This window comes from Mustela nivalis (assembly GCF_964662115.1).
Source record: "Mustela nivalis genome assembly, chromosome: 4".
Taxonomy (NCBI): domain Eukaryota; kingdom Metazoa; phylum Chordata; class Mammalia; order Carnivora; family Mustelidae; genus Mustela; species Mustela nivalis.
This window is the reverse complement of record NC_139023.1, coordinates 6,459,938-6,473,024: the sequence shown is the minus strand read 5'-3', so window position 1 is coordinate 6,473,024 and position 13,087 is coordinate 6,459,938. Positions and strand designations below refer to the sequence as shown.

At 51.0% G+C, this 13,087-nt stretch overlaps 1 protein-coding gene and 1 long non-coding RNA gene across 2 annotated transcripts; both read left to right on the top strand.

Annotated features, from left to right (window-relative positions):
• Positions 1–4,669: 4,669 nt before the first annotated feature.
• On the top strand, positions 4,670–5,973 carry LOC309863788. The gene is made up of 2 exons (XR_014311260.1): positions 4,670–4,747; positions 5,447–5,973. It is a non-coding gene; the product is annotated as an uncharacterized lncRNA (long non-coding RNA).
• A 2,578-nt stretch (positions 5,974–8,551) lies between these two features.
• Positions 8,552–12,625, top strand: STBD1 (starch binding domain 1). The gene is made up of 2 exons (XM_082729116.1): positions 8,552–8,874; positions 10,730–12,625. The coding sequence occupies exons 1-2, from the start codon at positions 8,682–8,684 to the stop codon at positions 11,569–11,571; spliced, it is 1,035 nt and encodes a 344-aa protein (XP_082585242.1). The 5' UTR covers positions 8,552–8,681; the 3' UTR covers positions 11,572–12,625.
• The last annotated feature ends 462 nt before the right edge of the window (positions 12,626–13,087 follow it).

Sequence of the window (13,087 nt, the reverse complement as noted above, 5' to 3'; positions counted from 1 at the left end):
ATGGAAGGCACTCCAAGGGCATAGCTCCTAATAAAAGGTTGTCAATAACTACCTTGCTACAAGTTTTTGAATTTTTATTATCTTTGTTGTTAATGTAATTTACTTAACTGTAAGTATATTTAAGTTTTAATAATGACGGTGTTTATCAAGCAGCTCACAAAATTCCTGAAAATGTCTCAACTGGCTTTTGTGATGTGGTACAAACTGTCCCTAGCACATTACTGATGGCGAGATTCAAGGCTAGGTGGGGTGTTAGCGATGGAGGATGAAGAGATTTGTCTACCCCAACCTCTGGCCAGATTATTTCTGCTACGGTCATTACAGAGTCTTCGTGCGGGGTGAGAAAAGCCTCCCACACGGGGGATAGGGAGGATTTGTCCAACAAGGAAGTCTGCATTAGTTTGCATCTGCCAAGGAGCAGATGGCGAAACGAATTAGAAGTTTGAGCGATTTCCTCGGAGAGGGAGCAGGAGAACATAGGAGGAGCCTTTAGACTATGACTCACGTGTGATGCCCGTGGAAGGAGAGAGGGAAGGAAGAAGGATCGGGGGAGGAAGAAGCTTGGGCTGCAGCACAATTCAAATAAGGATTTGGCCAGGCCAACGGGGAGTCTTCAAGGCAAAGTCGCCTTGAATTTGGATTCAAGGATTCTCATATCTTGCCCGAAGGGACCTGCCTTGGTACTTCACGTGCTCTGTCATTGGTTGGGAGCAGCCTGGGACCACGGCCTCAGTGCAAGGGTGGGCAGCCACTGGGTGTCCGTCAGTCATACTCCGGGCACCAGATCTGAACAGTGTGTTTCCATAGGTGTGGGAGCTCCGGGAACCAGAAGCCATCTGAATCTTCCCGTATGTTCACATTTCAGCATTCAGGGTCACACTCCTTCCCAAGAAATGCTCTGTCTTCACAAAAGAGATCTGGCAAAGCTGTAAATTCAAATGGTGTTTTAAGTTAGCCAATTAAAACGGTCAATTTTCCCCCCTCTTTTCCTCTCAGTTCAAGAGCTGCAAGACTTCAAACTCCTTTAGAAAGTCCTTTAGAGACTCCCTGATTTGAAGGGGTCTGTGTTTGTTTTTAAAATGTCCAAGACTATTTGATGCTCCTCTCTTCAAAATTTGGTGGGCAACTCCTTTTGGACCGAGCAGGGACAGTATCTAGGCTTGATTTTTACCAGTAGATTGTGGAAGAAATAATGTGTGATTCCTGAGACTAAATCATAAAACCATCGTGGCTTCCTCGTCCTCCCTTGGATCATCTGCTCTGGGAGAGGCTGGCTGTTACGTTGTGAGGACTCCCATCGTACCTATGGGAAGGCTCACATGGAAAGGAACGGAGATCTTCTGCAGTCATGTGTTGGAAGGGGACCTTCTAGCCCTACGAAGACTTCAGATGACACTGGAAGGCTGATCAACATGCTGACATGAGGGACTCTGAGCCAAGGCTACCCAACTAAGTTACTCCGGAATTCCTGACTCTAATGATTTTTGTTTTTAGCCGCTAAATTTAGGGATTATTTGTTGTGTAGCAATAGATGAACAACAGATTTTAGTGCCTGGAAGTGGCTGCAGCTATGACCACAACTGGAAATGATGAAGGGAGCAGGAGCACTGGGTAGTGGGTTGAAGCTGGGAGAACTTTGAGGACAGTGTTAGCAAAAGCTTGGAGAGGCTTTGAAGAAACTGGTAGAAGAAGCCTCAGGCACTTTGAGGAGCTGGTGAGTAAAGGCTTGCAGGAAAATGAAGTAAACACTTTGGAAATTGGGAGAAATGGTCTTCTTGTTACGTAGGAGCAGGAAGTGTAGCCACACTATTGCCCGAAGTAATGTGTGAAGCGGAGAGGGTACCTAATCACCTGGGTCATGTGACTAAGGAGACTTTTTAAGACTTTTTAAGAGAGTGTTGACGGTACTGAAGATACTACTTCTTGCTGCTTATAGTAAAATGCAAGAGGACAGAGATAAGCTGAAGTAAGCACAGTTAAACAAAAAGGAAACAGGACTTTATGGTTTTGAAAATTCCTAGCCTCTCAGATGACAAATGGTATTTACATTAAGAAATGATTTATAGCAAAGATGGAATCCAAAAGGACACAGAAAAGGACACTTCCAGGAAAACATGGTCTAAAGGTAAATCCAAAGATGTAATTATTAAATCCATTGTTAAGACCTCAGAAAGACTGGAGGTGATGCTTCTGCGTACCATTCAATCAGAAAAAAGTTCTACTAAAATTTTTAAAGTTGCCTCACAGATTCTCTTGCTCAAACAATAGGGCTTCTAAGAAACTGAAGGTTGTTGAATTTCAGGAGAATCTCAAGGAAGAGAAGGGCTTATCCTGAAGAGTTATGTGGGTTTGCGGTGTGGACCCAATAAGATTCACAGGAGACCTGCAAAATGTTTTGAAGAACTATATTGGCATAAACACTGCCAGCTTGGAAAATGAAGAGAATCGGCTACACCAACCTCCTGCCAGATTATTTCCACTAGGGTCACTACAGAGTCTTCGTGCAGGGTGGGAAAAGCCTCCCACACGGGGGATAGGGAGGATCTGTCTGACGAGGGAAGCTGCATTAGTTTGGATCTGTCAAGGAGCAGATGGCAAAAGGGGATTAGAAGTTCGAGAGATTTCCTGGAAGAGGAGCAGGAGAATGTAGGGGCGCTTGAGGAGGAGAGAGAGAAGGAAGGAGGATCGGGGAGGAAGAAGCTGGCGCTGCAGCACACTTCGAATAAAGGTTTGGCCAAGCTTTGAACTTACTGTTCCCCAAATAACACTGGATGTCTCCGGATGGTCTTGTGCAAAACTCTCCCTGGGCCAGACGTGTCTGGAGTGGAATCACTGAATCTTGGGCTCTTCAATTTCATCCAGATTGTTCTCCAGACTGTTTCTCCCTGTTTATTCTCACTGGCAACATCACATCTTCTGTCTCATATTTGGATGTAAAATGGCATAATATCATTGTTTTAATTTGCAATTATCTGTTTACCAGTGAATTTAAGTATTTCCGTGCCTTTTTGGTAGCCGTTCATTTATTCAACTAAAAATGACTGTGAGTGCCTTTATGATCCAGGCGCTGTTCTAGGCCCCGGGGAAAAGCACCCGCTATTCATTTTCCATCCCAGCTCCATTTTCAATTGGAGCTTATGTTTCTGTTTGGAATTTTTGGCAATTTGTCCGAGTTCATTACAGATCCACATACTAATCCCTTGTCAGTTTTAATGGCAAAAATCTCCCCGTTGGAATCTGTCTGCTAACCTTATCCATGACATTCTTCAATGATTAGCCTTATTTTGATCATGTCAAGACACATTTTGGCCTCCTATATGACGCAAGATCACAGTGATAGTCTCCTGGATTTTGTTTTATCGGCTATTAGTAGTTCTTTGCAGTTCCGTGGCAGCTTTACCATTGATGTAGGACTTTAGTCCACCTGGAGTCCTCCCTTGTATGTGTACAGAGGTGTAATCTAGCTTTCTTCCAGTACCATGAGCTAGATTTCCCAACACAGATTTCCCTTTTCTCTAAAGCCTTCATCATTTCGCATAAGAAGAGGTTGCAGCATCGAGTCTATTCTGGAACTAAGATGAGTCAGAGGTTTGCAAACATTGGCAGTTTGAAAATGTCCCTGTGAAATCTGAGCCTGGTCGGCTCCAATGTGACTGCTCTGCAGAAAGGTTTGGCTTGTGGCTGGTGCCCTGGGGAGGAGCTGGAGCCAGAGGCTTGAGAGCCCCGGACAGGTGCTGGTGGTGGGTACATTTCCCCCAGGAGGCGAGGGCTGGCAGAGAGAGCAATTACAAATTAGGAACAAGGCTGAAATTTACCGTAAATGTTGGAAAACCACCCTGAGGCTTTCTCCGGTGTCACCCATCCACATTTGCACACTCACCTCTCAGATTTATGATTTGAAACTTGGACAGGGTTTAGTAGCTGGCTGTGAGGGATTCAGTGTAGCTAGAATTTCAGAGCCTGGGTCCTGGGAGGTCAGAATACTGGGTTCAAATCCCAGCTCAGTTACTCGTCAGCTTTGTGATCTTGTGTAGCTTTCTTCTCTTGGGGCATTACATGAGATCATCCTCATAAAGCACTTAGCCTAGGGCACCTGGGTGGCTCAGTGGGTTAGGCAACTGCCTTCAGCTCAGGTCATGATCCCAGGGTCCTGGGTTCGAGTCCTACATTGGGCTCCCCTTGCTCTGTGGGGTGTCTGCTTCTCCTTCTCCCTCTGCCTGCTGCTCCCCCTGTTTGTGCACTCTCTTGTTCTTTCTCTTTCTGTCAAATAAATAAATAAAATCTTAAAAAAAAAAAAAGCACTTCGCCTACAGTATACACAAGGTATTCAATGAAAAAAAAAAAAAAAGACAATGAACAGGCCTTTAGATAATAGACTTTGCATTCTAGAACACAAAGAATAAACAAACTCTGGCCCTTGAGGAATGTATGGTCTAGTCTGGGGATGAGATAAACCAGAAAAATGATTATACCAGCACAGAAAACCTCCTATTTTGTTCTAAGACAGTGTACATATGTAATTATTTTCTTTGAAGTCGGCCAACACATCAGTTTGAGGGTTGGGGGCTGGAGAGTGGGATTGTGGACTAGGGTAAGATTTCATGGAAGTAAGTGGCTTCTAGGAAATCTCTAGATTTCCGAGGCGGAGCGAGCTCCCTCTTTTCTCCGCAGGACTCCATTTTAAATGAGGTTTCCTTTTGTTAATTTCCAGCCTTCGAGGGCTCTTTGCTCCTACAAACATGCCCAGGTAGGTCTTTCTTGGTCTGAAAGAACTTCTTTTGGACCTTGTTCTAGGGTTAAGGGACACCTCTATTTCTCCCCTACCCCTTGCCTCCAGATTTCTTGAGAGAAGGCTGACTCGCTGTTGGATGTCACAGCCTTCCCCACGTTTGTGTCTCGGGCTTCCAAAACTGAATGCCTACCCTCACAAAGACTGAAGTCCCCGATGACCTCGTACAGGTCAGACCAGCCATTTCTTCTTAGTCCTTTATCCTCTTAAATTCCACTGAGCAACATCCCTGTCCTCCCCACCACCTTCCTGCACTGATTTTGGAAACAAGTCTCTCTGTTCTCTCCCTCCCCTAACTCCTCCTTCCCATCCTCTTCAATCCTCTGGCCTTGCAAGCGACGCTGCTTCTGATCTGTGTTCATACTCATAGTGGATATGAATATTGGATAGTTTAAATTTTTGTGTATTTTATATATGTACATATCATATATTTAACTTACAAATAGCCACCCATACCTATATCTATCTATACCCTATTAATAGAATAGTAACCAATTAGAAAATGGGCACTTTGACCCCTAAAATAGAATATAAAGATACAATAGCAACATAAGTCACCCTAGGGAGGCAGCTTTCCAATCTTCCTTCTTGAAATTACGCCAAGGGCTGAAAGGCGCTGATTTTGATTTCCCTCTGGAACGTTAATCTCTGCCACAGATTTTGCTGCCACTCTCTGGGAGGAATTTCCAGTCTCTCTCCTGAAACAACCGGCCCCTGTTCCAGCTTCCTGCGAGTGCCTCCAATTGAACACAACGCGCCAGAGGCTTTATTCCTCCCGTTTCTACTGAATCGCCTTCCTTTTTTGTTTCTGTCTTGCTAGGCTCATAGGACGCCTATAGACAGGCAACACTGTCTGCAACCGAATATGATAAACATGGTCCAGTTAGGGCCGTGAGTGCGGTTTTGGATCAAGTAGCCACAGACTTCCAAGCAATATGGTAGTGAGTGGAGTACTGCTTTTTTTTTTTTTTTTTCTTTTTAAAGCAGCAACACAAATGGATGAGTCAACATTTAAGTTTGGAAAAGCCAACAGGAAGGCCAAATAATGTTTTTTTAAAAAAATGTTTTGTGAGAAATCTGATCCAACAGAAAACGAAATCTGGTGGGTGGAAAGAACTACATTATTTATTGGTTATATTTTTAAACAGTAGCAATTGATGACAACAATAAACCTTTACTAAGAACCTTCTAGTTATTAGAAATGGGTAGTGGGACTGCTTTCTAGGAGTTTACAGATCCTCTGGGATTTCATTTGTGAACACATTGATAAAATTTGACTAATGAACAGTGCACAAAGTTTTCCATGAGGAAATACAATGTTCAAGGATTTTCGTACTAGTCATAAAATCACTCCGTTGACTTGAGAATTTGTAAAATTCAAGAACATTCTATGTCCTTATCCTAGGACATCAAGTTTTACTTTGAAAAAGGGAGATACAATAATTCTAAAATTTTCTACAAACGTCTATTAAAAATTAGATCTATAATAGTGATACCACTTTTTATTATTTTCAATTTACCTCAAGATTTATATATATATATTAAAGATTTTATTTATTTGACAGAGATCACAAGTGGGCAGAGAGGCAGGCAGAGAGAGAGAGAGGAGGAAGCAGGCTCCCTGCTGAGCAGAGAGCCCGATGTGGGACTCGATCCCAGGACTCTGAGATCATGACCTGAGCTGAAGGCAGAGGCTTAACCCACTGAGCCACCCAGGTGCCCCCAAGATCTATATATATTTTTAATCTTAAAACTGCCTGGATTGAGATGAAGGGGGCGGGGAGTTGTTAGTGGTTTTAAATTTTAGAGGTCTTTAAAAGTTCATCACTGACTTCCTAATTAGTTTAAGACATAAACCCTACTTGACAAAAAAAAAAAAAAAAAATAGCATCCTCGTTGCGCTAGAAAATGCAAACAGAACCTACATGAAGACGTGGCAGTAACGCCCGCAGTCCGTTTAATCCTTTCACTCTGCGCTTGTTGAGGGACCACTCTGGGAATGTTCCAGGGGCCGGGAATTCAGCAGAAAACAAAGGACAATAAACCCTTCTTTCTTGTAGTTTACCTGGAAATAAGGACAGAAATCAACCAGAACAAATCCGGGGGTTTTACAGTGTATTAGAAGTGACGCCCCAGGGCGCCTGGGTGGCTCTGGCGCTTAAGCCTTGGCCTTGGGCTGAGGTCACGGTCTCCGGGCGCTGGGACTGAGCCCCGCATCCGGCTCCCCGCTCAGTGGGGAGTCTGCTCCCCCTCCCTCTGCCTCGCCCCGGCTCGCGCTCTCTTTCACTCACTCTCTCAAGTAAATAAATAATATCTTAGGGGGAAAAAAGAGGTCCTAAATGCTAGGGAGAAAAATAAAGCAAAGGAGGGCGGAGGGAGGAGGGGCGGCTCCTGCGAGTGGGGTTACCGGGGAAGGGCTCCGCGGGCAGGGCGGCTCCCGCACTCACTAGAGGGGGAGGGGGGTCGGTTATCCGCGGGGCCGTCCGCAGACTCGCGCACTCATTTTCGGGCCCAACACAAGCCCCCCACCCGCCCCCTGGCACTGCCACCTGCGGCTCTGCAGGGCCGGACCGTCCCCACTCTCTCCCTGCGCGGGCCTCGGATCGCACCGGGGAAGCGTTTGGGGCATTTTGAGGAAAGACTGGCACCTCGCCATCCCCGCCTGCTGCGAGGGAAGAACAGCGGAGCGAGGCCGCCCGGGAAGGGTGTGGCGGCGCCCGTCCTCCGCGCCGGGGTCGGCGGGGCCAGCGGCGGGTCTGCGGGGCCCGGGTCCGACCCGCGAGCTGGGTTTGAGCCGCGCGCGGGCGTCCGGGGAGACGGGCCCCGCCCCCACCGTCCCCTCCCCCAGGCCCGGAGGGGCTGTGGCCCGAGGGGGCTCGCGGCGGCCCCCCAGGAGCCCGGTCGGGGTCGAGGGCCCGAGCACGGCGCACGCCGGCGCGGTTCGTGCGGCCGCGGCGAGCCCGTCCGCTCGCGGCTCCGGGCGGTGAGGCCGGCGGCCCCGGCCGCTGCGGGGGAACCGCGTTGCCCGCGAGGGACACGGCGGGGACACGGCCGCGCGCACGGTCGGCCGGAGGCCGTGCGGAGGCCGTCGGGTCCGCAGGGGAGCGCCGGGAAGCCCGGGCGCCGATTCTCGGCCCGCGGCGGGGGCTTGGGGGCTCCGGGAACCCGCACACCCGGCTCCCCGCGCCGCGCAGAGGGCCGCGGCCGCACTCGTCAGCCGGTCTGCGGGAGCCGGTCCCGGGGCGCACCCGGCGGCCCGCGACGTGCAAGCCACACGCGCCGGCAAGAGGCCGCGGAGGAAGGACGGCGGGACGAGGCCGAGACGGACGGACGGACGGACGGCCCATTCCAGCCCTTTCATTTTACCGGGGGGGGGGGCGGCCGACCGGAGGCCCAAAGGCTCTCCCCACCCGCCCGGCCGCCCCCTCCAGCCGTCCCGCGGCGGGGCCTCCCCCGCGTCGGAGTCCCCGGAACCCGCGTCTGGGGCCGCCGCAAAGGCTGCGGGAGGCGTCGCCGAAGCCGGACCCGCCGGGCGCGCAGCCGGAGCGGGCACAAGGGCGCTGGGGCAGGGCCCGGTAGGAGGCGGCGGGCGCCCTCGGCTCTCCTCGCAGGCCACCCGCGGAGCGCCGCACCCGCGCCCCTGCCAGCCCCGGGCGGGGCCGGGCGTGAACGCGCGGGAGGAGGCGGCGCTCGAGTCCCCGCCCGGCCGGAGCCCGGGGCGGCATCCCCGGGGCGGGAGGCGGGGCGGGGCTGGGGACGCGGAGTATTAGGCGCCGAGGAGCGGCTCCGCGCATAGCGCCGGCCGCCGGGGCCGCGGGGTAGGTGTGGCTCTGCCGGCCGGACCCGAGCCCCGTCCCTCGCCGTCGGGCCCCGCAGCGGCAGCCTCTCAGCCATGGGCGCCGTCTGGTCCGCCCTGCTGGTCGGAGGGGGCCTGGCCGGAGCGATCTTCGTGTGGCTGCTGCGGGACGCGGACAAGGAGCAGAAGGACGCCCCTCCTGGGGGGGCTGCGGCCCCCGGGGCCGATCCGGGCGGCGCGGGGGCACTGAGCCCCGGACCCTCCGGGCGGGAGCTGGTCGCCAAACCAGGTATTCTCCCTCCCACGTCGCGAGGGCAGGTCTGCCGGGGGCTCTGAAGTCCACCGGGGAGGAGGGGAAACCCACTCGGAGCTCTTCTCGCAGCCTTTCCCGGGGACGAGCCTCCTCCGCCCGGGCACGACCCTCCCCGGGCACGACCCTCCCCACGCCGGCATCTTCCCCGGCCGGTGCGCACGCGCCGGGGAGGTTGCTCGCCTCCGTCGAGGCCCCCGGGGTTCCGGCCCCAGCGTCGGAGGGCAGCGCCGGGCAGAGTCTCTGCGCCCGCCCGGGAGCACCGGTCCGGCCGTCCTGGGGGGATGGGCTCCTGCGCTCGGCGGCGCCTGGCGCAGTGCGAGCGGCTGCAGCGGGGCACCCCTGCCGGGCCTTCCGGAGGGAGTGCTTAGGTTCCGGGGGATCCGAGGACCCTCTTCGATCTCCGACCGAGCAGGGACACTTTCTCAGTCCCAGTTCCTTAGCCGCAGGTCCTCCCATCCCTCGCCCCTGGGGAGCGCTGGATTTGGGAACACCCAGGCTGAGCACCTCCCGCTATCCGGACGCCTCTGTGGGGAAGGCAAAGTTCAAGTTTTGTCTCTGGCCACGAAGGCCTCAGCTGAAGCCTTAGGGCTGTATGCTGGCCGCTCATTTCAGAGCTGTGGGCGCTGACAGGGCAGGGGTGTCTGGTAGCCAGGGAAGGGACCCAGTAGGGGACCCAACTCCCATGAGTAGAATTAACGTCCAGGGTTGTGTGTGTCCATGTGAGCGACTGTGGACTAGCCCAAGGGAGACTGGCAGAAAACCTTCGCTTCCAGAGCCCTCCCTCGGCCAGCTGCCCACGCCTGGGCTCCAGCCGCGGGTGAAAATGACATCGGGAACTTTATTTTTAGTGGAGCCTGTGTTCATGGGTAGCCATTTGAAAATCTGCCTCTGTGTTTTTCCTATGGTTGATTTGGGATGAGCAAAGAGTTCACTTATCTTCTTCTGAAAACCAGCCTCGTGTTTTAGGTTGGAAGATTGGGAATTCCGGGTAATATTATGTCTCACAAGTGAACCATTAAAGGGAGATAAAATTAGACAAGGCCAACTCCTAATCCCAAGAGAAAACCCCCCACCTGGGCTGACTGTATGACTTTGGAGATTTTGATCTTGTAGGGAGCTATTCAGACTGATGGCCAAGAAGGAAACAGCTTTCAGGGAGCTTGGATTGTGCACTGTAAGAACATTTTTTAAAAAAGTGTACAATGAGAGGGGATGTAAAAAGCCTACCTTTTGTTGAAGAGGTTCCTGCTGCGTCTGGGGTTGGCAAGGAGAAACCAGCCCCCTCCCCCCCCCCCCATCACCCCCAGCTCTGGCCCAGTGATTCCCCGATGTCCTTTGTATCCTCCACAGCGACAGCAGCTGGGGATCTGCCCACATCTGGGAGAGCTGATCCCCAGTCTGCACGCAGTTCCTAAGAGAACAAGTGTACTCCTAGGGTCTGTGGGGTAGCCATGCGGATCTTTGCCCCGCAGGCGGAACAGCATTTTTTGATTCTAGAAGCCGAACAACAAGGCTGCGGGCCGCATGGCCTGAATGGCAGAGATCATCGAGGACCAGGACTGGGTTACAAGGCTGCCTCTACAACCCGCCACTTCATTTACACTCTCGCGTGGGCACCCTGATGTACTAGATGTACATGCATATTCTTAGAGTAGACCGTTGGTTCAGATAGTGTCTGACCTCTGTAATTAAGAACTTGCTTTGAGTCGGATGGATTCTGCGAGCTACAGATAGATGAGTGGTAAAGACTTCAATAACTAAACCTATTTTCTCAGCCTTTTTTCTCACAAGGACTGTCTAACACCATTACATTTTCCCTCTTGTTTCTTAGAGCATCTTCAAGAAAGCAATGGCTGTTTGGTTTCAGAGACCAAAGGCCATGGTAACTTGCAGCAAGCGGCATGGAGACTGCAGAGTTCTTCTGGGAAAGACAGTGATTGTGACCATTCAAGAGAGCATGTTCCTTCTGGAAGGTTTCCAGACCCGGAATCTCTGGCCGCATCTGAGACTGGAAACTCTCGGGGTTACTCTAAAGTCTCAAGAAACGAAAGCCCTGAGTCTTCTGGAGGAGGATGGGGATTCCAGAAAGGAAGAGAGACTCTTGCTAAAGTAGCTTCCTGTTTGGCAGAAAAGTTGTATTCTAGCAACCAGGTCATTGACAGAGCCAAGGAGGTGAGCCTCGCACAGCAGGGCAATCAGGACCGCGCGGACGAGGACTGGGAAATGGTGTCCAGGCACTCATCTTGGGGAGATGTTAGTTTGAGTGGCAGTCTTGAGGCTCCAGGGTTAAGTCCAAACCAGGGAATGGACTGTGGCCAAATAGGAGGTCAGGAAGTAGATGTGAGACGACAAAAGGCAGGAGCGGCATCTTCAGGGTCTCCACGAGTCCGCGTCCACTTCCAGGTCCATTATGTGCCGAGCGCTGGTTCCCAGCTCGTGGCAATAACGGGAGACCACGAGAGTCTTGGGAGGTGGAAGTCCTACATCGCACTCCAGCGTAGCAAGGATGGGTTCTGGTTCCGCTCCGTGCCCCTGCCCGCAGACACAGTGGTGGCGTGGAAGTTCGTAGTGGTAGACCACGGGGAGATCACCCGCTGGGAAGAATGCAGCAATAGGTCCCTTGACACTGGCCGTGAGGATAAAGTCGTTCAGAAGTGGTGGGGGATTCCCTGAGTCCGCGTTTCAAAGTACCGGAGAGGCCGCTGCAGCACCTGGCAAAGGCTAGGTCTGCGGAGCACACTGAGTGATTTTCGATAAAGGAAGTAGAGCTCCAAGTTTAGCCATCGGAGTTGTTTCAGGTTTGCCAGTGGCTTTTGTCTAATGTGCAGAACTATACATGTGTAGGTAATGGCTTCAGCGCGCATGGCTGCTTTCCCCGTGGCCTTGATGCGTGGGGCTTTGCTGGTCCAGCGTTCTTCAGGGCTTTGTCCTCCTGGCCGTGACCTGGCCAAGCCCCTCGTGTGGACAGGCCAGGAGGCACACAAAGCCCCGCAGCTGCAGAGCGCTCAGGCTCGGGCATCTGGCGATCCGTAAGCCCAGGGAGGGAAGCAAGCATCATTCGAAAAGAGCAGCTTTCCTATTGGTCCAGCTGGATCAACTCTCCTTACTACGCGCACACTTCATATTTAAGAATGATTAATGCCGTGTGCAACTGTGATCAGAAATATCTGCTCACAAGATATGATTAGCAAGGATGTGAAGACTTCTTCTTCTTCTTCTTCTTTTTTTTGCTTGATTTTCCCTGCTAGCTATGGATTGAAGGTAGCGAGGAAGTCTTGTCTTTGTCTTGATGGCAAACTGGTGTAGAAAAAGGGCCTGGCCAGAGTTGGTCATTGGGAAGAGCCAGGGAGGAGAGGGAACAGGAATGGGATTGGGGTGTAGACTGAACGAAGTGTCCCCATGTGTCCCGAGTGAGGGTCCTAGAGGCCTGGGAGGTCCAGGTACAGCCTGACAATGGGGAGTGGGGGTGGGGGGGGCACAGCTGTCATTTACCTCTAGGGCCTTTGTAGGACCATCTCTCCCCTTGCCCCTCCTCTCTCACTGGTCTAGATGGATAGGACTGGTCCACAGCAATCATTTCTCCTGCCCTTTCCTTTCAGACCAGTAGCTATCTTGGATGACACAATTATAACAGGACAGTGATATAGAAGTACATCTTTGTTCTGAGAATAAAACATTTAAACTTTATTATAACTGAACAAATAAAATCTGAGTTTTAATATCTTTATTAAGTGTCTGAATTACTTGTCTAAACCTTAGTACCATAATAGATTAAATGTAAAATATCATACCTATACTTTCTTTCACTAATAACACATAATGTAGAAAAAATCAAACATCAAGAGGCAAGAGAGGTCCATTTTTCTCCTCTCTTTGGAGAAAACATTTTAGAATTTTTTTTTAAAAAACTTTACCTTTGTTTGTAAGGACATTATGTATACCCGTACTTGAATTTTTATATGTTAAAACAACTTGTAATAAGTATATAACATCTTTTGGCGCAAGTGTTTAATCTTGGTTATAGGTGGTCTTTGCTGAAGAGCATAAACCCCATAGAAAATATATTAGGAAGTGCTTAAAAGAACGTAATTTTTGGCTCATAGCACTTGTATGTTAAATTCACATATACGTTTGATATTCTTCAGGATGAATTTCATGTTCTACTGGTTAAGATCTTCATAGGGCATTT